Source organism: Larimichthys crocea, chromosome XIII (genome assembly GCF_000972845.2).
Source record: "Larimichthys crocea isolate SSNF chromosome XIII, L_crocea_2.0, whole genome shotgun sequence".
NCBI classification, from domain to species: domain Eukaryota; kingdom Metazoa; phylum Chordata; class Actinopteri; family Sciaenidae; genus Larimichthys; species Larimichthys crocea.
The window spans coordinates 25,910,492-25,935,957 of record NC_040023.1 but is presented as its reverse complement, the minus strand read 5'-3'; the positions used below and the strand labels follow the sequence as shown (position 1 = coordinate 25,935,957).

Below are 25,466 nucleotides of genomic sequence, written 5' to 3'. Positions count from 1 at the left end.
CCATAGTTATCATAGCTGGGATTAGAGAAAGATGAGAGAAGCAGCAGGCTGAAGAGTGACAAAAACAAAGAGAAGAGCGGGAAAGAGAGAATGAAGAAAAGGAGGAGAGGGGTCAAAGACAAAGTGATCAGGCTGCCAGTGTCTGGCTGTTGGGATGGCTGGATGTAATGGTCCAGTACAGGCCAGTATTCACAGCTCTTTTAGGCTGTGATCAGCCAGCAGACTAGACTTGTTATATAATAACAAAACCACCAGACCACTCACCACCACCACCACCAGCACCATGCTTGGCTCAGTCTGTCTCTGGTGCTGCCACGTAGAGAAAGAGAGAAAGATCAACCGACTGGGGAGTCTGTCAGAAACAGTTTCCTGTTCAGACGTTTCAGCTGTAAGCAAAGAAATCTTATAAAACTGCACTAGGCAATAATGTTTGGTCCAATTACATTTGTTTTAGTTGTCTGAGTCAAAAGTTTCTAGAAAAGAAAAATATATCCACCGCAGAGTGAGGTCAATAACAGGGAATCTTCCCAGAACACAGGAAGCAATGAAGCAATAAAGGCAATATGAGTCTATCCACAGAGAAGTTCAATGATGCATGAACCTTTTTAGTACATACAACTTCACTACACTACAGACTTATACCCCTTTCAACCTACGCTGAACTTGCTAGACAACAATAAGAAGCTGTGCACATGTACAAAAATTCATGTCAGGTGGTTTCTGCTTTGTCATCACATACTGTAGCCAGATTATATCACACAGGATGATGGAAGTCTGATTAAAGAACTTGTTCCAGGCCTCAGCATCGCCGGCCACGTCTCCGACTTAAATAGGTCTAGTGTTGTTCCCACTGACAGCTGTTTCCATCAGTTGCAGAATCAGCTAAGCAATCAGAGCAGGGACAAAAAATGTGTCGTCATCTTCCTACATAGCGAGAGAGCCACCTAAGATTGATGTCACTTTACACGTTGTAGTATGTCATCTACAGAAACAACATAATTCCTTGATCAGTGTTAAAAATGTTGAGTTAGCTGCAAGCCTAAAATGTTGGTTGCAGGACAAATATGTCACTCGTTACTGACCAAAATAGACAGAATGCCCAACAAGAAATCAGCTAACATAAACACAATGTAAGGATTGTGATAACTAGTAATAGTCTGTTTTCTTTGACTACACCTGGGTACAAAAGGGATCTAATGCAGGTATGACTAGAGAAGTTTTTATACTACTTGGTATCAGGTTATTTCAGTTGTACATGTATCAAATACAAATACCCAGTCCTGGCCACTTATCTTAAAATAACATTTGTCACTCTGTTTGGGTGACAGAGAATACTTCACAACCTCATTTCAGTGAAACCCCAGAGAGAGAGAGAACTGATCATAACGGAACAGCAAAATGAAGAACAGAAAGTTGGAGATTAAGTTGATTTACAGCAACAACAACAACAAAAAAAGTACAAAAAAAGAAGAACTTGTCCAAAGTTTCTGGTTTATGTTAAATGTCCAAAAAATGATCAGTCTACTGAAGAGGTCCAGAGATTTCACATGAAAGCAGCACTTGATAGATGATTGTAAACTGAAAAAGCCCAGGAGAGTTTTGTGGGAGGTATGACACCAGCCAGATCCCACTCTAATGTCTTATATGACCCAGCTGACCAGGCTCCCACCCATCCTGAGAAGCAGTTTTCTCCAACTGTACGGAGCTTTCAGCCAGGCACAGCAGAGTGGGCTGGAAATTCCCCTCATAGATTACCATAAAACAAGACCAGAACATTTTTTGTTTCCATTATGGAAGTTTAGTGGCGGTGCGAGGAGGTGTGAGTTTGCGTCAGAAGAAAGCCTTAAGAGAGATGGAGGGTGGAAGAGAACACAAGAAAGAAAAGGAAAGCAGACTCAAGTCTGCGAGTCATGTGATGACCTTGTGGTTAAGAAGCATGCCATATACACCTGTACCAGCATCACATGGTTCGATTATGAACAGGGACCTTGGTTGCGATCAGTGAATCCTTCAGGAATTTCTTTTATTGGAAATGTTGAAATTTATAGGAACTGAAGGTGGTGGAATATTGGTGTTGGCCTTGAAAAACTCATTGTGGTCAAAGAGTGATGGAAGGAAAGCAGGTGTTAAACCTCCACCGTGCAGTTCTTTAGTGGTTTCCGGCACACAGCGGAGGCAGCCGTCAGACCCAGTTTGCTGACGTATGATGTGTTCTCATGTGTTCTCTCACATGTTACATTCGAATAAGTGGGTAAGTGTGTGTTGGAAGAGTGATAAAAGGAAAGAAAAAGGGAGTGAAGCGAAAAATGAATGTGTTCATTCATGCCAGCATGTGCATGCATATGTGTGTTCATGCTCACTCTCTGCATTTGATCTGTAAAACATACAGCAGCCATGAATCTGAATGGAGGTGAGCACTGGACTGGATCTCGTCAAACACAAATACTGACCTTCATGCTCAAACTCTCTGGGCCCCCTCGTCTTTTTTTTCTTCTCCTCGCTTAATAATTATCGCTGACCCTCCGTCTACATCCTCTCTCTTTTCAAGGAACCAGAAAGGGAGGGGAGTGTGTGTGTACACGCACTTGAGAACATGCCAGCTGTCAATCATTTTGCCCTGAATGATGGGATATCTCTCATACTATGGGGGGTCTTGGGATGAGTGTCGGTGTCAATCATTTAAATTATACACACATATGGAGTCGGTCCAGAGATGTTCTTGGGTTTCAAAAAGGCAAATTCTGCAGGTTTCATGGTAAACTTAGACCGTGTCTTTTTAAAGAGCGACATATTGGGCCTGCACTTCACAGGAATGCATTTCCTGATTTTGAGGAAGCAAGGCTGATGGCATCACTGCACTCATTGTTCCAAACGGCCGCAGCAGTCATCCTACACTATATAAATTCTATAGGCATCAGCAATCAAGTGGAAACAGTAGCAACATAAGACTGCTGTGGTTGAGTTCCTGCTGTGGCTACAGAGTAGCTCCCATATGGCCTCACAGAAACATGACCAAACCACATACTCATTCTAAGCAGATTTACAGTATGGTGCATAGTCAAAATAACTATATGTGGTGACTTTTTCATGCCCACAGTAGAGGCTGTAACAAACTGTGTTACCATGTCTGAATAAACTACCCAGTGGCACTATTTTCAGAGGCGGATGAATCCACATTTGTTGCTCTTATGAGTATTTACAGTATAGCACCAGGATGGAATATTAAGATTAACTTAAAATACAGTGACCAAGGTGATAAAGAAACGTGTCAGCCAGTACAATGGTGTAGCTCAATGATGTGTTTTGTTTCTGGACAAAAATGGAGCTCTGTGACATAGAGATATATCAGGCCTTAATTACACAGGTTATACTTGTTTATACGGTAAATTCATTGTTGGTTTTTGTAATTTCATGGCGCTGGTTGACGAGTCTTATCAAGTCTTATTCTTACCCTTAGATTTGTCAAATTTATTTTACCAGATACTTTATTTTAACAGTACTAGCAATGGAAGCTATTATCCTACAAGACATTGCACAGTGGAGGTAGGTCACGGTGGTAACAACAAACCAACACTGAATGTCAATAAACAAATAACTGAGCATCTTCTCAAATACACAGAACAAAAGTTTGTCATGTCAGAGCAATTTTTGCTCATACACAGCAGTGAGATTGTAGTGCCTCTGGAGTGAGTAAACACAAAATGATTTCCTAAGGTTACTTAAGTGCAACAGTGATGCCAGGGACACACAGGTGGATCTGGCACAAAGTGCCCTGAAGTGTTGCCCACTTCCTATCATGTTCCATGTTAACTAATTAGCCTGGACACACATGCAGCCATCCTTTTGGGATCTAATTTATTTAATCTATTTTCTATCTATTTTTTCCACTTGCCTGCAAGTGAACCTGGCACAAAAACACAGGATTAATCAATTATATGTGATATAAATGATCTGATTCTGATAAATGATGAAATGTGCCTCCTGTTCTTGCCAACCCTTTGGCTTCCTCTGCCCCTCTCCTGTGCTATTCTCCTGGAGTTTCAATTATACTGATTTTTCCTCCCAGATGACGAAATATTAACATCACCAGCTCATCCCCAATATTTATTAGAAGCAGTATTGCTGCTGTTTGTGATTATGTTTTCTTATAATTACGTACTTATTCCACAAATTTGCCAGTTAAACAGAGAGCGAGAGAGACAGGCAGACACAAACACACATGCGCTCACACACAGGAGGGAAATCCCTGCCTGGAGATCATCACAAGGTGATCCAGGAACACATAAAAAGCTATAAGATCAAGAGATTATTAAGAAAAATCAGCTCTTGGAAAGAGTTGATTGACTGGCATGGAGAAATGCTATGAGCAACCAGGTTGCTGCTCGTGTGAGAACTGACACTTTGCAGTGTTTCCGCCTCTTGTGTGTCCCGGTTGTAACCTGGCATCCTTTAGTTGGGAAGTAAACACTTCTCCTGCTAATGTACTCATCACTATAGTGTCAAACAGTTTCAAAGCAATCAACACTTCTCAATCCAGCAGTGCTGATTTCTCTGCCCGCTCCCCTCTGTTTTTAGTCTGGATTCATATCTGTTTATGTTTAAGACGGATACGAGTATGAGCAATGGGATCATCTGTGTGTTTTGGAAATATCTCAATCAGTGATTCCTCTGAAACTAGAGCCAGGAAAGCATGTCACATAATTTAGCAGGGCAGGCGGATCAGTTAAGGCTGACACACGTTTAGCACATGTTCACTGGAAGTCAAAAACAAATGTAAGCACATGGCTACAAAAACGCTTGTAAACTTCATAGAATGTACACAGTGTGTCAAAGGAGTCTGCAAAGTCCATTGGATTAGACACTTGCTTTAATATATTTCAGTCTAAGCAAATCTGAACATACTAAGCGGTAGGCTCAACATCCAGAAGACAATAAAGGCCAGAGATGTCTGTGTTCCCTTCCCAAAAAAATGAAGCACTGACATGCATCGTAAAAGCGAACAAAAAGTCCTTCGAATTACCCTTTTTTCCCCGGACACAATGCTTAATTTCAAAGCTCCACACATGCCAGAAAATTTTACGCTGGTTGACCTCTGCCCTTCGACACATATGACTGGTCTTCTGTCCAACACATGACAGGTGCAACAGTGTTTCCCTAAAAACCACTCCTCTAACACTTCACTCTTTTTCAGTTTGTCATGTCAAGATGATGCAGCACTTCACCATAACACACTAACAAGCTCTGTAAAGAGGTCCGACCATTTCCTAAAAGTCAACTTGAGAGCCTTTAAGGTGTTTTCTGTCGTTGGAAAGTAAGAGTGAGGGTTTTCTTAAATTATCCTAATTGTACACAGAGTGAATGGGTGGTTTATTTATGGTCTCTGCCTCCTGCCTGCAGGTGCAGCACCAAAGAATGGAAAACTCAGCACGGCCTGGTGTACATTAGTTTGTACGTGCGTGCTTGTATGCATGACTGCATGTGCATGTATTTGTGTGTGCACATGAGAAAGTTAGCGAGAGAGCGTGTGTCCGTTTGGCATACCGAGGGGAACCATGAGACACCCCAGAGCTGCCTTGAGGTCGGTCCACGCTGTGTTAAAGGGGAAGTTCCCTCTCTTGTGGAAATTCCATTACAAATGGCCACAATGAATCTCCTGTAACGACTTCATGCAACACAAACGTTTTGCTCAAGTACCATAAAGGCCACCACATGAAAGAGGAGAGAGATGACATTTTTGTTTCTGCTTTTCATTTAACATCTTTAACCCATCTGACCCTAGAGTATGTGCATGTCTATGAACAGACATGACAGACACAAGTATTAAATTTCAGCCGCAAGAGAAGTTAATAAAGCTTGTTGTTCTGCAAATGGTGCACAAGATTTTTGTCATACATGAAAGCTCAGATATAAAGTCTAGAGTAAATAATGTAATGTAAAAGAAATGTACAATCAGCCATTCATTTATTATGATTATGATCATGTGATGTTACTAAATGTACCAATGATTACTCAAACAGGTCTTATTAATTATAACTATTGGATGGATTGCCATGATATTCTGTACAAACATTCATGGTTTCTAGACAATGTATCTGTTCGTCCGTCCGTCCGTCCGTCCGTCTGTCCGTCTTCACCCGCTTATCCGGATTCGGGTCGCGGGGGCAGCAGCTTCAGCAGGGAAGCCCAGACATTCCTCTCCCCGGCCACGTCTTCTAGCTCTCCCAGGGAGACCCCAAGGCGTTCCCAGGCCAGCCGAGAGACATAGTCCTTCCAGTGTGTCCTGGGTCTTCCCTGGGGCCGCCCCCCGGAAGGACGTGCCCTGGAACATCTCACCAGGGAGACGTCCAGGAGGCATCCTCACGAGATGCCCGAGCCACCTTAACTGGTTCCTCTCGATGCGGAGGAGCACCGGTTCTACTCTGAGCTCCTCGCGGATGGCCGAGCTCTTCACTCTATCTCTAAGGGAGAGCCCAGCCACCCTGAGAAGGAAGCTCATTTCGGCCGCTTGTATTCACGATCTCATTCTTTCGGTCACTACCCAAAGCTTGTGACCATAGGTGAGGGTAGGAACGTAGATCGACTGGTAAATCGAGAGCTTCGCCTTTCGGCTCAGCTCCTTCTTCACCACGACGGACCGGTGCAGAGTCCGCATTACTGCAGAAGCTGCATCGATCCGTTGGTCAATCTCCCGTTCCATCCTTCCGTCACTCGTGAACAAGACCCCGAGATACTTGAACTCCTCCACTTGAGGTAGGATCTCATTCCCGACTCGGAGACTGCACTCCACCTTTTTCCAGCTGAGAACCATGGCCTCGGATTTGGAGGTGCTGATTCTCATCCCAGCTGCTTCATACTCAGCTGCAAACCGCTCAAGAGAGAGCTGAAGGTCACCCTCTGAAGCCAACAGGACTAGATCGTCCGCAAAAAGCAGCAACCCGATCCTGAGGCCACCGAATCGCAGCCCCTCAACGCCCTTACTGCGCCTAGAGATTCTGTCCATAAAGATTATGAACAGAACCAGTGACAAAGGGCAGCCCTGGCGGAGTCCAACTGCCACGGGAAACAGGTCCGACTTACTGCCGGCAATGCGGACCAAGCTCTGGCACCGAGAGTACAGGGACCGGATAGCCCGTATTAATGGGTCCAGAACCCCATACTCCCGGAGCACCATGCCACCATGCCATGTTACTGCAGAATTTTCCTCAGGGTGCAAATTTGCTGTTATGTGTGGTTCATTGGTATGATTCTTGCTTTGGGTGCGAGAGGTACTGGTTCAAATCCTCGATAAGTCCACACCCTACTGTAAGTCAATTCAACTGTAAAACACACCACATATTTTCAGTAGCACATGTAAATAGGAAAACCTTATGTGTTACTACACAACAGCAAGACCCTAGAACAGAAGCAGCTAAACCCCTAAGTGTATTTTACTGCAGCGAAAGCAGATGATTGTTTTCACCCATTTCAAGCCCAATTAGCTGCCAGGTGAAGCAGCATTTTCATATACCCAAAAGTGGCTCGTTGGTCTAGGGGTTAAGATTCTCGCTTCGGGTGTGAGAAGTCCCGGGTTCAAATCCCGGACGAGCCCACCATATGAAACCATAACCCGTTTGAGTTCAGTGTCTAGCATTAGAACTAAGTGCACTGTCTCCTCAAGCCAAGAAAGGGCTGTTGTAGAAATTGAAATTCAGTTGATTTTCTTCATCATCTAAGGTAATACAAAACTTACATGTATGAAATAAACTTAATTGTCTCATTTAAATCATTCATACCATCTGCTGTGTAAACAGTATGAAAACATCTATGCAGTGATCTTTCACTTTGAGCATTCTAAATTTGTCAGATATTTGGGCCTCGTCAACACATATACGGATATTTTGAAAAGTATTTTGCTGTGCTGCACTTTGCACTGAATGTAATATAGGACACTCATTCTTATTTTTCCATAATAACATACTGTAGTGGCCTGTAAGCCTTTGTGTTTTTTAACCAAAGAGAGCTCAATGTCTCCTGTCCGTCTCCTTCTCGTGTTAATAGATCATCAGTGCTCAGTGACAGACAGGGCTGCACACTGAGCCCAATAAATCTGCCAGAGTGAGAAACACCAGACCACCTGACAAATGGGTCTTTCAGTGCAAGATTAGAGACCACAGCACAGAGGCTGATCATCACTAGGGAAAATTCCAGTGATGTCTGAGAGTTTACAGTGAATGTAAACTATAACGTAATTATGTTCATTCAACATTTATGACAAGGTCTGTTACATTACTCCCATACATCTGCAGTAGATCATGTGTATGATCTGAGTCCCTCAGCTGGTATTTTAAGTATTTTGCTTCCGGAAGGATAGAATTTATAGGCCATGTCTAATCTTTACATTTGCTATTTGTCGATCATAAAAGGCACAAGAGAAAGTGCAGGAATGTATAGGGCATGGATATCACATGAAACGCACAAAGAGACTGTTAATCATTTATAGAGCATATACCTGTCAGAAGATGGAGCAACGGGTTCAACAAATATTTGTCTCCAAGTTAGTCAAGTTACGTTTTTATTATGTTACTTTGACTTAAACTTTAATACAGTAAATATCTCAGTCTGGCTAATCTTGATCTACGTCTGAAGAAAAGATAAAGTTCAGCAAAAGGTCACATGTCCCTTAATGTTTGAAGGCAAATGATATATAAAATGTAACAAATTAAAAATGTAAATCTCATAATAGACACAATAAAGTCAACTTGTAGCAGAATGACCTGCATGACTTGTTAGAACTGAATATGAAGCTAAATGACTAGTCAGTGTATTTTTTTTGCCCATGTAAGCTGTATGTTCATATTCAGCATTAAGCTATAGAGTACCAGGTTGTCCTATTGTGTTCAAATCCTGTGTATTTTCTCAGCAAGGGGCCAGATGCCCCCCATCTGTTTCCTGCTAAAATGGCAGCAGAGTTCAAGAGGATTGCCCTACGAATAAAGACTTTTAAAGCCATCCCTTCCTCTCAGGAGGAAGAGAAAGAGCGCACATCAGCTCCGTTCTGTCTCTTCTCAGGATCTTACAGCCTGACTAAGCTTTTCCCAATGAATGCCTCTCAACAAATGTGCCGTGTAAGGCCTGCATGTGCACTCTCATTCCCAAACAAATGTAGTCATTAGCCGACTGAGGACTATGGTGCTCAGGCCAAGCACATAAATCAGAAAGATAACTTTTAATAGTTAGCCAATAATGCTGTTAGATATGTTATGTAAGGTAGGAGCACTGAAAAAAAAGCACTCTCACAACAAAATGAGGAGCAACTGAGGCAGTAAGAGCTCTTTGTGCTCGGTTTTTATGATTCATTTCTTACTTCGGTTAAGAAAAAAGGCTTGATTCACTACTGTTTGTTTTAAACTACAGATCTTAAAAAAGCAAGAGTGTAAGAAATGACACTCAATTCATACGCATAAAGGATCTGAGTTTGTCTCCCATTAATCAGCTGAGTGCTGTTGCTTCTGTGTAAACAAGGTTAGCTATTTGGCTAACATAGGACTTGACGTCATACGATTAGCAGTTACTTTAAGGGTTTCAAACACCAAATAAAAAAGCAGGTCACATAAAAAATAGATGCTGTTTCCAAGAGAAAAGTAAATAAATCTCTTAAAAATTCATATTTCCTGCAATGGTTAGGCTCATGAGTGCCATAAAATAGTAGTGAAATAACTAGAAAAATAATCTTAGCATAGTGAGTGACTTCAAAAATAATGTTTAGTGTGGATTGATTCCCCTGGCCTCACTTGTATCCATAATCTATAATCTTGTAAAGCTCCCAACATGGACTACAACAGCACATTTCTTGTCCAAATCTGCCATTAGAGAGCAGACAGCAACTCAGCCTCTAATTTACTTCTCACTTTCATGAGTCATGATCCCCACCTAGCAACACTGAGGTCTGAGACTCACCAAAAGGAGCGTCTTAAATTCCTTATCCTGAGCAAATATGCAAACGCAGGGCTCCTTAAATCAAGAGGTGTCAACTTGTGAATGTACAGACACGCTTGTTGGTCAAACAGCCTTGAAAACCGAGCCGCTGTTGACTTAGGGAGGGCAGCTTTGAGTGGGTGGAGGTAGTGGACATGTGGGGCTCTTCAAACGCAGCCAATCCTCTTGAGGCTCCCTTTTCATGCTCTACAGTCCAGGTCCCTTAGGAGCCTGAGTGTTGCCGGGAAAGTGTCCAAGCCTCTAAAGGCTCTGAAGTCTTGGGTCCAAATATTCACTTTCGGCTAATGGTGCTTCAGCATTCACTGGCCATGTTCAGATGACAGTAATGGCCTTGACAGCCATATCTGACTTTACAGGTGTTTGCGAGTCTCTCCTGATGAAAAGACTTTATACTGTCGAAGTACGTCCTTTATGTGGAGCAACTACCAAAGAATACTGTACAGCTGAGTCATATGAGTGACTCCATTATTTAAAAACAAGATAAAGCAAGATCCTTGTGATTTTAAGTCCAAATGACAAGCAAATAGGGCTTCATTTATTTGATAGATGTCTTTGCTTGCAGTCAAGTGTCCACTGACTGACCTGTCTTAATGGCACAGGGAATCTCCAATGAATCTCTTTGTGGTCCTACGGAGAGCCAATCCAATTTCAGAGGCCATCTCAAAATAACTGTCTAATTCTGTTCACAGTCCAGCAGGAACAAACAGGTGAATTCAGGTGACTTCACTAACGGAGGTGGGCCATCAGTATTGAGAAGTGAATACGTCAAGTTAATGTGAGGGCCCCACTGAAATGTGTTTTTCTGTTGTCACTGCTAGTTTCTGTGATGACAAAAATGTCTCCTGTCCAAATGACCACCTACATGGCAGCTGCTTCTTTGAATGCAGAGACTGTGAAACAATGAAAGACTAGAACTTCTCTTCACAAAGCAAATGTTGCTGTTGTTAAAAACACAGAGAAAGGCCATAACACTGTCACCATTAAGGCTGTAGCTCATGGTCAGAAGAAAAGGACACAGCTTGTTTTGTTGAATCTGTTAGTGATGAAGAATTGGATTGGCAAAACGTTTACAGAGTTTATAAAAAATACATATTTGTACCATCAACTTCAGTGTGCAAACCACTCCTCTTTTTAGAGCAGTTCATGCTCTGACAGAGGTAGATTACGTGAACGTGGATGGTGCAGTGCAGTGCAGCTCATAAGCTACTAAAGGTGTAGAGGAACATAGTTGATCTGTGATCTCCCCCATAGTACACGGACACATGAACAGCAGGTGCAGTGTGTAAGATTTAGGGGGGTCTATTGGATCACCTGAGAAGAACAAATGTTTTTTTGTTTTTTTTTCGTACCTTAGTACCTTGGCTCCAGATAAGGCTTTCACAGCTTCAGTTTCTCTTACATACTTGGAAAGAGAGTGATACATTCAGTAGTTTCCTCCATTTTGGCTCTCTGGCTCTCATTTTCCTCAAAGGTCAACTCAAAATGTAAAGTTCACAAAAGGTGGATTGGATTGGATTTACTTTGCCCCTATAAGCAAAGTGTTCATAGCAATTTCATTGGCATTCATTGATTATAAATGCTAGTGTGACCAGGTCTTTGGCACATTACCTGAGATTTATGACTCTTTATCGCACAAAGTCCATTAATACAAACCGCCTCCTTGTTTTTAATGGTGCCGCAAAAACACAAAACCTGTTAATCAACACAAGATCAGCCTCAATGATAGCCATCTCTCAGACCTTGGCATTTGTACATAATGGCCATGTATCCACTATGTCGCAGAACGCTGTAACAAAATACTACCTTTGAATTCTTGCCGGTGTATCTTTGTTAAGACAAGATAGAGCAGACCTCCACCACTCTAATATAACAGACAAAAGCAGCATTGAAGAGAAGAGGAGGGAGAAGACAGGAGGGGCTGAAAGAGGTGAGATGCTTGAGATGAGCTTCATAGGAAGGTGATGAGGCTCAGACTGTCTCCTTCTGTCTGTCTGGGACGAGCTAATGGCTTCTCCGTTGTCCACACATGAATAACCATCTTAGAAAAAGGCACAAAAGTGAGCTGAGGACCTGCTGCTGAATAAACATGGCATCACAAGTGTGTGTGTGTGTGTGTGTGTGTGTGTGTGTGTGTGTGTGTGTGTGTATGTGCAGAGAAAGTTCAAATTGACAGTCTGATCATATTACACTCTTTATTTGCGCCAGCCCTGAACAACACTGATAAAAGCACTTACAGGGCTGCAGGTTAACAACCTACTTAAACCGGTTAATGAAAAGTAGAGTGTGTAGGTAGATATGTGTGTGTGTAGATGTGTGTGGTTGTGTTAAATTCAAATTGAGGTTGGTTATTGGAGGGGAACGAAGGTGCACTTTCTTTTAGTCTGGCCGATCCACTCCAGTCTATCAGAGGAATTTCTGGTCACCAGCAATGCGTGCAGTCAACCTGAAACACCTGGCCACACCTGGGACTGCTCACAGACACACACACACATGCACACATTTTACACACATATCCATGGAGCTCTGCGGTCCACCTAGTGAGGAGGATTGACAAGTGCAGCTGCTCTGCATAAAGTCTGAACAGAGAACGTTTTGTCCCATTTTCACCGCTCAGTTAAACGATGGCTTGTAATCTGACTGCCAACATCATCAAGTTCAACCCCACATAACCACTGTCATCCACCTCTAAACAGGCTGTAATATATACACCCACACTGGCATTTTTACATGGTTTCTGCCCCACCCAGAAACAGTGAGGTGATGTCAGAATTCCCTCTGCAATGATCTTTGGAAAACTTACTTACACGTGAACATGATTGAGATTAAAATCAAAAATGTGAGCGGCGTCGTAGCCGAGGTTTCCTCAAACATCTGGACGTCCAACTCAAGTTCTTGGTTGAAGGGTTGAAATATGTTTGTAGTTTAGTGAAATTTAAAAGGAATACTTTGAGATTTCCTTTGTTGCTGAAAGTGAGAATATGAAAAGATCAATATGATGTTTGTGCAAAATAGGAAAAATATAGTCAGGAGCCTATTAGCTTATCTTATCTTAAAGACTTTAAGCAGAGGGAAACAGCTAGCCTGGCTCTATCCAAGGCAAGAGGCTGAAAAATGAAGCCAGTGCAGAAGTGCCTCAAACTGCAGTTCCTCAAACAGCAACTTGAAGCTAGCTGCAAAAGTAAGTTAATTTCCATAAACTCCCATATGAAAATGTTCTGTAAACATGTTTATTTCTTCACAGCATAAATAAACATGTTTACAGATTGCTAAATAAACAGCTAGTTTCCCTGTTTTGCATAACCTCCACCTCCATTTCTGAATTAGCCATCTTGGCGACTGCCAGAGTCAACCATACTGAGCTTACACTTTAGAAATCTATGGATGATGTCACAGAGACTATATCCATATTTTATATAGTCTGTGGTCCAAATACAAGTCTACAATTGGCACAGTGGTACTTTGTGCTAAGCATTAGCATGCTAAAACTTACAGTAGCAATGTTAACATGCTGATGTTTAACAGATCATGTTTACCGTGATCACCGTCTTTAGTTTATTGATTTTATTTTTTCATAAAACGAATATTGGATTCATTAACATTTTTTGACCTGATGATGGTGCTAGATAAAAAGTCAAAGGATCATTAAAGTTGTTGCATTTATGCTGTGGCGATATGGAAACTGTCAACTAAAATGTCAACTTTTTAGTGGTGCCAAGAAGTTGCCAATCCATCCAATAGTTGATATATTTCACACACTGACATACAGTATATAATTATGTGATTGCTCATGTGGTTAAAACTTCTCCGACCTGCACCTCAAAAGCTCACGTGATATATGATTTGTATAACCCGTACAAAATCCAATATGTTAAAAAAAACGCGAAACTGCTGTTTTACAGGAAGTCCACAGATCTAGTTGCACACTGGTTCTAGCTTCATGTTTTTTTGCATACTTGACGTGACTCCAGTCTTATTTAATTGTCAGCAAGAAAATGTGTGTGAGAAAATGTTAAAGTATTTTAAGACTCGTGGGACAAAACGTGACATTTGTCAGAATTAACATGATTATTAACTCATTATTTACTCCTTGTGTTGAGTCAGGACATACTTGTGAAATGATTTGCTTTAAAACGACAGCTTTATCATCACAAGTATCCATCAGAGGATTTGCATTTGGATGTGAAATGTGGACTGTATGCTGGATAGGGCAGGGGCCAGAAAGTTGAGAGAATGATAAATGTAGAATGATTACTGAGGTCCATGGGAACCTTGGCTAGCGGCACAAACAAAACATTGCTGTGATACAGCAACACAGGAAACAGTCAAGCTTTTAAAAGTCTTGACTCCGCATAAAACAAACTTTGCGTTCGTGTCATGTTGCAGCGGTGACTCAGTGGGAATCAAAATTCCAGTCTGCACTGGCTAAACTCAGTGTTGGGTCATCAAGATGTTTTCTCACTGGCACCTTTTACCAATTGTGACATAATTCTATTAGAGGGCATGCAAGGTTATAAAAAAAAAACCTTATTAGGCTTTGCTGGAGACACAGAGCGGCTGGAACACATTATGTTTCACATGGAACACTCAGCAGCAACCAACAAAGCATGACACGTAACCAAAGACGAGGCTCCAGAATGACACAGAAATATTTCCATTTTGGAATTAAAAGCTCGGCATATTTGTTGCTATTTGTTTGTTTGTTGCTAAATTTATAGATGTCATTCTCAGTTAAAAAAAAAACATAAACCTACTGAGGAAAATACATTTTTTTTTCGGGGAACAAAAGTTGATGAGCGTAGCAGCCAAACCAGAGTAAACATGAGAGCCTAATGACTTCCAGGGTTATCAGGACAGTCGCCATTTGGCATAACAGCACATCCTCAATGCCCAATCAGATACACTGTTATTTGACGCTTGCCAAGAGCAGAGTTTGTTAATTCTAGTCTTGCATCTGACGGGCCATCTTGCAATGTCATGTGTGGAGCCTGTGGTTGCAAATGGGGCATTCAGTTGCAGCGCTGTCTGGGCACAGGCTCTCCGTTATATTCGGCATTCGTAGGCTCTAATGATGCATAATGTTGGTGATTTTCAAAACCTCAACAAACAAAGCATTACTGTTTAATCAAGGGGATCAATGTGAGTTTTCTTAGGATTTAGCACTAAAAGCGTGAATGACAGCACCATCGCTCACTCTGCATTTCATGCAAGTCTTTTTAAGTCCACGAATTATTATTGGTTTGATGTTTTTGCGCAAAGAGTTGCTGCGAAACTGTAAAACACGTCAACAAACAGACGGGAGCCTCACTTCTCATTCTCTCCAACCTCTCTGACTGACAGCACTGTGACCTTCACCTACAGTACAGAGCTGCTGAATGGACATCTGTTGGCCGCCGACACACCGACAGCTCAGTGCAGTGTTTGAGGTGAAACAGCATCCCTGATTGGGCGCTAAGAGCATTTTTAAGGAGGTTGTTGTTGTTGTTGTTATTCAACGCCGTGGCAGGCGGAACCAGCGTCAGAGAGACGCACTGAGGGCCGGGATTCACACAGATGCCTCATTAATGTGTGATCAAGCGGAGAGACAGAGGACGTCTGTGGAGCGGGGCCACAGAGGACCCTTTCTACACCTCGCACCCCACTTCATCTCTTTATTGCACAGTGAGCGCACACACACAAAACACACCTATAATATCCGGGTTCCACCTCTGCAGAGGGAGGAGGGAGTGTTAGCAGAGGAGTAAGGTGAAGCTGTGTGTCCGTATGTTACACTTACACACACACACACACACACACACACACACACACACACACACACACACACACACATCAACTCTGCATGTATAAGTGTAAGAGAAGGGAGATTAAAAGGAAATCGAAGCCTGTCGATGCGAGGACAGGCCGCTTTCAGCGCCGCGTCCCTCAGCATTAATTAGCAGATCATGCTGTGACTGGCTCCTGTTAGAGGTGAAGTGGGCCAGCTGAGGGAGGTAAACACACCTCATCCCTAGGGCTCGCTCAAATCAGAGGGAGGGCAACAATGTGCCACTGCCTGAGCCACAGAAGCCTGCCTGTGCCTGGCTACTAACACGCTTTAGCAGTCATTTCCTACCTTCTCCTCCAATTTCCTCGCCCCGGTTCATGTACAGGGCTGACAGTGGATGGTTCACCTGGCCACATAGGAAGGCTTTTTTTCTGCTATGACTGCTATGAACGTGTGTGTGCTAACGTGTTTTGGGTCACTGACGATGGGGTCAGCTTGATCAGGTTCAACATATAGGTTTTGGTATCTCTTCTAACCAATAGTACCAACCTATAGTAAATCATCTTATAGTTATGTAAAATCATAGCATAAGATATGCTTTTAATTCTTTACTTGCAAAATAAAAAAATAAAATCTTCAGGAAAAAATAACCAGAGACCGTGATTTTAGAAATCCCTCCTATTTTCTCGTGATCGAACAAACTGTGCAGAGCAAACACTGTCAAAGCATCCTCCTCACATCCTCATTGTTGAAAGTGTCAAAGCCCAGCTTTAACCACACTTTTTCCAAAACTATGTAAGAACACAAACTGTGAGCTAATTTAGGGTGGACAACTTTAACAGGAGAAGAAAACTTTTCTCATAAACTAAAGAACAAAGAAGCATGGCTCTTGTAACACTCGCTCTTGACATAACTTGAAAGAAGAAGTAAGGAAGTGGAGAAAAAGACTGCTGACCTAAAAACTGTGAGTAAAATGACATTTCTGTCTCTGTTAAACTCTATAATCGAAACATATTTCCAATCTTCCATTAAGGCTCTAGATTTGAATGCCAAATTCTCAACAAAAACAGACAAAGTGCAACATCCTAAGTGCTACACCGGCCATACTTTCACATGAATTTAGGTCAACCAATCTTGCCCTGTCGTACACTGGGTCCATTCAGGGTCCCAAGGTGTAAATTGAGTTGTAAACAAACAGTTTACTGGGCCATGTTCAAGCACTGAAGCTATAGGTCCTAGATTGACCTCCATTACAAACAGTCATCATCACAGTCTGAAGAGATTTTATAAAGAAATCAGATCAATTAGGCAAATGAAGAAAAACAAATTCAATCTACATGAAAAAAGGGACTTGTGAGCTCCCTTACGTCAACATAATAAACTCTGCCAAAACTTGAGAATTAAATGCAGACGAACCCAGAATCCTTGATAATGAGTAGATGTTCAACAAAAACAATGAACCAAAAAAAAAAACAGACAGACAAGATGAAGAAATAAACTGTTCGGTTAATGAGAAAAACATCTACACCTAAAGCTAGCATGGCTGCTTGTCAGTCTGGATTGCATTAGCAATCAAATTCAGGCCCTTTAAAATGAACCGAAAGCAGACATGAAAATGTTTGAGGAAGAAATCACAATCCAAATGAGAAACAAACTGACAGAATTCAAAGAAGACATTGACCAGAAATTTGCTCAATTAACCAGACAATCAAAATGATGGCAGACAGACGCTGCTTTGAAATGCACTGAAAAAGTTGTGGCGCTCTGAAGCAAATTCTTCTTTGTAGGAAATAATGAAAGAACAGGAAATTATGATGGGAAAGCTAGAACACTTAAGAGTCAAGATCCAGACAGAATAATTCACAAATATATGGCAGAGTCGAAGAGCGACTCGGTTGTGCTGTTTATGGACAAATGGCTCTGAGACAGGTTTTTGATTTTTCATGTGCAGATCCCAGATTACAACATCGCCACAGAGCCCTAAAGCAGGTCAACCTCCAACATCTATTGTCTTCAAATTTCAGCAGTTTAATGTGAAGGAGATGGTAGTGAAAAACAGGTTTGACCCAGTAGAAGCTTGGGTTCAATACCAACCTGCAGCTCTATCATCCCCCTTCTCTCTCCTTTCCTGTTTGTTTAGAGCTATCAAATAAAGGTGAAAAAACAAAAACACTGTTTGTTTAGACTGCAACTACTCTGTGAGGATGCAAAGCATATGCAAACATCCATAAGACTAAAACAGGAAGGCACCTATTTCCAGACACTTCTCAACTAGATGCAGTGAGCTAGCACACTTTGTATGCTGTTCAGTGTTCTGTGTTAGCACGTGTCTGTATATTTTCTTTGCAGATGCTGGTAATGTCAGAAAGTGACAATTTAAGGATAATTAGTTATCCATGGAGCTTAATGACGCACTTTTGCATAATTCCTGGATCTGGTCTACCAGATCATGATTTAACTTCATAGGCATTCAACAACTGTGCCAGGATAGCCTTATATTGGTGTATGACATGATTTCATGACATTTATTACTTTCTGATTCTGGGTAAATTTGAAAAACTAAATTCCAAAACCAAATCACATATTTAGCCACTTCTATGTGACCTCCTTTTAATAACTAATATAGTATTTATTTATTTTTATTCACTGAGCCTCCACTGAAACTGTTTGGAGCTTTGAAAACCTTTGCACTAGATAGAGCCTCAACAAGCAGTAGGAGAAATTATAACCTCACAATAGTAAGTAGACTGCAAACCCCACTGTCACAAATGCCTCTACCACAACCACATGGATGACCAAAAATCCTGGATAAAGACACTCATTCACATACTGGATATGCAATTGTTAAATAAACTGTGAAGTCTTGGCATGACGGCGTGTGTAACTATATTAGAGCCATATTTCCCATAAACCACATTTGACTGGATGTCACAAAGAGGATGTTGCACTACTTAATGCCTTGAAAACAGATTCTCCTTCTGTTTTGTAATCAAAGTAACTTCCTGTGACATGACATAAAACAGAGATGCCCATTTCCTCAGTGATTTGTTTTAGTGAATTTATTCCAAAAGTTGGATTTATTACATTTCTACACACAGCGTGACTAAACTGACATAGCTCACACTTTAATGCGTAACAAAAGATGACATTTGTGTCTCTGGTTGAACATTCCTCGATTACAAAAGGTTGTGAATTTGTTATTATTAGTCAGAATGGATCTGTGCACACACCTCACCTAAACCTACCACACACATGAAAACAGATAGAGTGGATGTGCAGTATGTGGCGGTCCCAGGAGTGGAGTCATTGACTTGCCTAACAAACAAGTCTCTGTGCAGTCACCAGCTCAGCACCACTCACTCCACAGACACTGGCCTGTTTGAACCTCACTGTCTCACTTATCAGCTCAATGCTGACACCACCCAGGCTGGCAGCTGACCCAACTGTCTGCTACACTTATCAGACTGGAACAGCTTTTAAATAACAAAAAAAAAACCTGTAGTGAAATAAACCAGAAGAGCTTAAAGATTAGACGTGGACAGGCCTACGGTTTTTACTGTTTTCCCGTAAGCCTTGAAGAGGGAAACATTTTTGGCCAGCGAGAGTGCCGAAAACAGCTCGGAGGGAAGAAAATAAACTGGTCAAGTGTTCTAAAATTAGTCTGACTTTGACAAAGAGCAGTCACACAACGGCCTATTTGTTGGGGCACGCTTGACATAAAAGTAGGCCTGAGTTTGACCAGTTGTTTCGATGGTCAGTCAGCACCATGGACAGAGACCCGGTCACCACGGCTTGACCTCCGGGGCCCCATCCCACCACACAAACCAAGAGAAAACACTGGAAACGCTCACAAGCTACCGCAGGCTCTTTTGTCAAGGATGCGTTTGAAACATGGAAAAAACTACACCAGACTAGTTTGACAGCAAAGACTGGTCAGAGGAGTCCAGCTGGAATCCTAAAGACAATATTGACAGGCGCTTTGTTTCCCCGACAATAATTAGATGCAAAGTCACATCTCATGACCTACAAGGAAGTTTATTTGTTGCATGATGAAGCAACTTTCTATATTGTTCCTCGTTTCACTGTTGCTTTAAGACAAGACAGCAAGCTTATCCTTAAATATTTATAAGGGTTTGTGAAGGTTCAGCTTTCACAGCAGCTTGTCACAATGCTGAATCCCATATTGTAGTGCCATTCATTGCTTAAAACGCTCTGCTTTCACACTGTAAGTGTTTGTAAAGCAAGTCGTGACAGTGCAATATTAAGAAAAGCCCCACTCTGTGTGACAACAGCGTTTGGTCTCTTTAAATCTAAATATAACCGCGTCTAAAGCTGATACCTAAACCTCCGGGTTAATGCTGCGTTCATAGCGCCTGCAGTGCTCCAAGGGGGGAAGGGTCAAAATGTAAATAAGAAGACTAATGTGAGTGTTCAAATATCAAATATATACCTCATACCTTAAATATTGTGATGCTTGGTGTTTATGTGGTAAGTAGAGGAGGAACGCCACTGAAAACGTAGTTAATACATTATTAAACTAGGTGTCAATGTTTATCATTAGCAATGTTGCTAATTAGCAAAACGTTGCTGTAGGACTGTAGCCTGTCACTGGTTGAGCATCTCCAACCTCACAAAGTTTCCAAAACCTAACCTACACCTAAATTACATCACAGTCCACAGGTGTATTGGCACTCAAAGCTGGCAGGCAATACAGAAATGTGTTATTTCCCACAGCCCCTGAAGGCATCAGCTAGCTTGTCAGCCGCTCATGGAAACAAACAGTAAAGTGTCACAGCAGAGTCAGCTCTCTTACCTTGTTCAGGTGAGGGTTTCGGGTCACATCGTAGCCCCTCTTTTTGGTGTACACGAAGGTTTTTCTTTTCTCTTCGGACTTTTGCATCTCCGTTTCCACCGACTCCCGTCTGACCAGTCCGTGTGCCATGTCGTTGCCTCTTTAAATAGAGCGACGGTGAACTATTATGAACTCAACAAGTGGACGAGCAGGTCCCAGCACTGAGTCTGCTCTGACAATGTGTGTCAGTCAGTTCAAGAAGAGCTCAGTGTGCTTATCAACGAGCCTTCTCTTTTATTGTTTCCAATAATTCACGGGAGGTCTTCATATGTGCAAAGTCCCTCGTGTATTATCACCCGGCAGCAGGTGCATGGTAATTATTGAGACATAGTTGTATCAGGCGATGCTAAAATGTCCTAATCCAATAAATGAAACCTCACCAGATCACTACCTCATTTAAATGCATCGTTTAGAGGAGGTTTGACATAGTTAATAAAAATATGCATTATTTCAATGACTTTACAACTTTATTATTCCTAAACTTCAACAGAACATATATAAATTATCTATTATTTGGTAACATGTGGTTAATACGACGGAGTATTAGGGCCACATTTAAATTAAAAACATTTTTTGGAATTAACTACAAGATTAAAGTCGTTATTAAATATAATGAGAATTAATTACGAGATTAAAGTCGTTATTAAATATGGCGAGAATTAATTACGAGATTAAAGTCGTTATTAAATATGGCGAGCTTGCAGTTCCTCCGCAGTGTTAATTCCCAGCATAGTAGAGATGACATGTTTACTCTGAACATTTTCACAATGTTTACTCTCTTACTCTCTCGAGAATTAATTACTCGCCATATGTAATAACGACTTTAATCTCGTAATTAATTCTCACCATAACGACTTTAATCTCGTAATTAATTCCAAAAAATGTTTTTAATTCAAATGTGGCCCTAATACTCCATCGTAGGTTACAAATATCAAAAGTGAAAGAATTATAACTGTAGCAGTAATATTGAAACTAGTGAAAGTAAATAAATGATAAGTGATAAGTAAAAAATTAAACAAGTACAGTAAACGAGCAAAATTCATGAGACATGAGTGTAAATTTGTCTGACATTCAGGGTTGTCAAATATATGGCCTGCAGACCAGAACCGACCCACCAGGGTAGACTAGATGACTGAGCACAAAAACTGCTTCAATGTTTCAGTAGAATGCTCTGTTATTCCTGAAGAAAGTAAGTAAAATATACTATATATAGTTGCTCCAAAATACATCCTTATTAACGTTTTGTACCTTCGTAGATCCACAGTGATCTGTAAATTAATCAATGCACGTGACTGAATGTGCAAAAACTGACACGATATTAAAACTGTTTTTATTTTTAATTTTGAAGTCATCACAGGTTGTTAGTCATGTGTTTTGTAAATGGATGGTTCATTAATTGTGAATGTTTCCAGAATGTACTTGTACTTCCTTACACTCAAAGAAAGGGTTATTATGGGTTATCTGGCTCACCTTAGATCAGATTGAACTGCACATATGAAGACCTTTAGTGTTGAACTAAAAAGATTTTGACACTTCAGATTTAGATTATTCTGCAGTTTTTGATGAGTCATGACACTTGTTGCAAACACGTAGCTGGGCTCATTTTACAACTTGCGTGTCTGAGGGCTGTGACAGGAGTGAGGATATTTGAAGCCAAGGTCAACCTTCAGCCTTCAGCACGAGAGTTATGCAACATTAGGCAGCAGGGTTTACCAGTCAGAAATACACTTGGCTTTCTGCAGGTGGGAGAAAGGTGACTGAACCCTCAGCCCATGGATCTCATGTTTATCAGACGATTGCTCTAAATTCACTACACTCTTGTCTCGAAACCAGCTGGTACGTCCAATAAATGAGTTCTATCCAATCAAGTGTTTGCAAGTCATTGTTTCTGCAGAATCACAGCATCTACACTGACACGACAGTTTCAGTTTTTCAAATGATTCAGTTCATATGTTTGAATTATGTTGCGGTCTGTTTAGCCTGTCTTGTTTGGTTGTCTGTTTGGTTTCATCACCAAGGATTCCCTGTCAGAGTGAAAGTCGAACCCTGAGTGAACACGTCTGAAGACTTAGTTTATACTGAGGATAAGCTGGTGCCAAGTGTGTAAAGATGGACTGATAAAGGCACCTTGAGTGTGTCTGCAGAACAGAAAGGATGAGAGAAAGTGAACTGACCCCTGAAGTCAGTCTGCTCTCCAATATGTCTGAACTTGCTGCATTCAGACATCATGTCCTCCCATAAATCATGACACACTGTGGCTGTATTTCAAGTTGGAGTAGTCACACCACTATTAGTGGAGAGATTGATAACTCTCTTCCAGCTCTGATAGATTTATCAATGCACTGTTGACACAAAAAATAGTAGGTACAGTTTACAATAGAAGTCTTTGTGTTTCTTTTCTCCTGCTATCTTTTTTTTTTTTTTTTTGCATATAAAATGTAGCATTTTCTACAGAACGTTTGTGCACCTGTCTTCAGGAGTAAAGTCACCAATGCAGGTACAGGCTGTTGAGGTTGATGTGGGTTCACATGGGGTTTGTGATGTTTCCCTCTGGCAGCAGCTTCAGTGACAGACTACTCAACATCAGACTGCTGCTGCTGCCAAATGGACAGACCCGACTGAGCTCTGTGAGATCAGCATTTACCAATAACTGCATATATCATGCAGTTAGTATCAGAATGCCCTAAAAACATCTGCCTCTCCTGGTTGGGGATGTTTCAAAGTCCCTGAACTTTAGGTCATACGTTTTCTCAATAATTTTAAATATTCATGACTAAAGTTGAAGTTTAAAGAAATAAACACCCTTAGGTATCCTTTATTGAGAGTTTAAACTGGGTGTGGTTCGATCATGACTCCATGGAAAAAAGCAGTCATGGGAATGTTGAAAGACTCAGACTAGTAGCAGCTGCATTGTGCAGGTTAATGTTTGATTTCGATCAATGCCTCCAGCCCAAGTGGCTCCTTATATAGCCGAGCAAAAGCGAGTCCCTCCTGATTGCCCAGACTATCAGGCTTTCAGTCTATGTTGGAATGACTGACCTGGATGACAAACATCTGCTGTTTGTTTCTGTATCAGAAGCTGGAAGTTATTTTTGAGGTTCAGGCAGGATGCCAGTTGGCAGTGAGAGGGATGTGAGGAATGCTCAGGGAGTATGGGAAGCAACATCAGCCCATATATTGAAGGTACTGGAACAGCTGGATGTTGTCAAGGAAGTTATCCACCTGAAGATCAAATTCCAAAATGTTTTATTACAGATCATTTGTCAATAAAACTGTCAAGAAATTGTGAAAATCTGTGCATAAACTGTAACCATCACAGTTCTTCTGTTTGTTTAAGTTAAAGTGCTGTTGCAAATGTAGTAGCCTGGCTTCCTGTGCCTGAGGACAGCACTTCCATACAACAGGTGTTTAGAAAACCAAGTATATATTAAAGGCTTTCATGGACCCATTTTACAAAATACAACACTACAGGTAAATCAAAAGAAAAATCCCCCTGGGAGATGTGCCAGTACAAGCCTTTGTATTATAATTTATACCTCTACACTTTACTTTATTGTCCTCTCAGATAACAAATCTGTAAAGCTTACCTTGGGTGCTGCAAAAAAAAATCATAAACTGACATTTAAAAAACACTTTGCATATGCAAANTATATATCGGGATGTAAGGAAACAAGATATGATAAGATAAGATTCACTTGTCATAGCAGTTTGTAGTATAGCTCCTCCTTACATGGTGGGAGTAGCAGTCTGTTGCTGAAGGAGCTCCTCCTTACATGGTGGGAGTAGCAGTCTGTTGCTGAAGGAGCTGTTTTAGGCCCTCACAGTCTCATGCAGGGGGTGGGAGGAGTTCTTCATGATGGATGTCAGCTTTGATAACATCCTCCTCTCCCCCACATCTTCAGTAGAGTTTGATGCCACCACAGTGTCATAGAAGATTTTTAACAAAGTCCTGCACACTCCAAAGGACCTCTCCTCTCCTTTCTGTACAGGTCGTCTGTGTTGTCCCACCAGTCCAGCTTGTTGTTGAGATGTGTTGATTTTGCAGGTATTTGGTCATGAACAGATGTTTTGGATAGATTTTGGAGTGGTGGACCAACCAAACTAAAACCAGAAACCAAAACCTACTGTGAGATCAAAAGATTAAAAAAAAAAAAAAAAACTAAATTGTTGCATAGTTGTGACAGTTTATGATGGATTAGCATTTGAACACTTGATCTCTTGGGTGGGAATATACATTCTAACCAGCAGCAGATGAGTAATTAAAATTAGCTCTGCCTTTAACAACTGCAACATTAGTGATGAACACATGAATGCTTCAATAATATAATATACATTATTCTGAAATGAGTACTGTCTACAGTGTATTAAGAGTATTTCTACCATGTGATATTGTTATTTTTACTAAAGTAAAAGATCTGAGAACTTGCTCCAACACTGGATACTTTCTTGCTGTGATTGGCAAACAGTCAAGGCCATGATGTCAGAGAGTGTCAAGGATCACTGTCAAGCTGACCTGCTGCAGCCTGAACATGATGAAAGAGCATAAAACATGTTACAATTACTGCTGATGAAGGTGGTGAAGGCCCTCAGGCCAGACATAGTTGTAATATTAACAGAATGATTGGCATAAAGTCTGGCTTTTATTGCATTTGTATCATCTCACCTAATCAACTTTTCATGACCCCTCTGAACCAGATGTTTTATGGACTTATTATTGCATCTTAATGACAGGCACTGTTCTGACTAACCCACACACACACACACACACACACACACACACACACACACACACGCATACACACATATAGAGGAACTGCCTTAATGCACAGTCACGATCCTTGCAGTCTGTATCACACAGCCGTCTTTTTTTTTTTTTTT

General features: G+C 41.3%; 1 protein-coding gene and 1 non-coding gene across 2 annotated transcripts in view; one reads left to right on the top strand and one right to left on the bottom strand.

Annotated features, from left to right (window-relative positions):
• me1 (malic enzyme 1, NADP(+)-dependent, cytosolic) overlaps positions 1-20,921 on the bottom strand; it is a 77,131-nt gene extending 56,210 nt beyond the window's left edge. Inside the window, exon 1 of the mRNA XM_027287523.1 lies at positions 20,550-20,921. Within this exon, the coding sequence (XP_027143324.1) occupies positions 20,550-20,678 (129 nt within the window). The 5' untranslated portion in view covers positions 20,679-20,921. The remainder of the gene's footprint in view (positions 1-20,549) is intronic.
• trnap-ugg (transfer RNA proline (anticodon UGG)) lies at positions 7,516-7,588 on the top strand. The gene has a single exon. It is a non-coding gene; the product is annotated as a tRNA-Pro (tRNA).
• Positions 20,922-25,466: the final 4,545 nt, after the last annotated feature.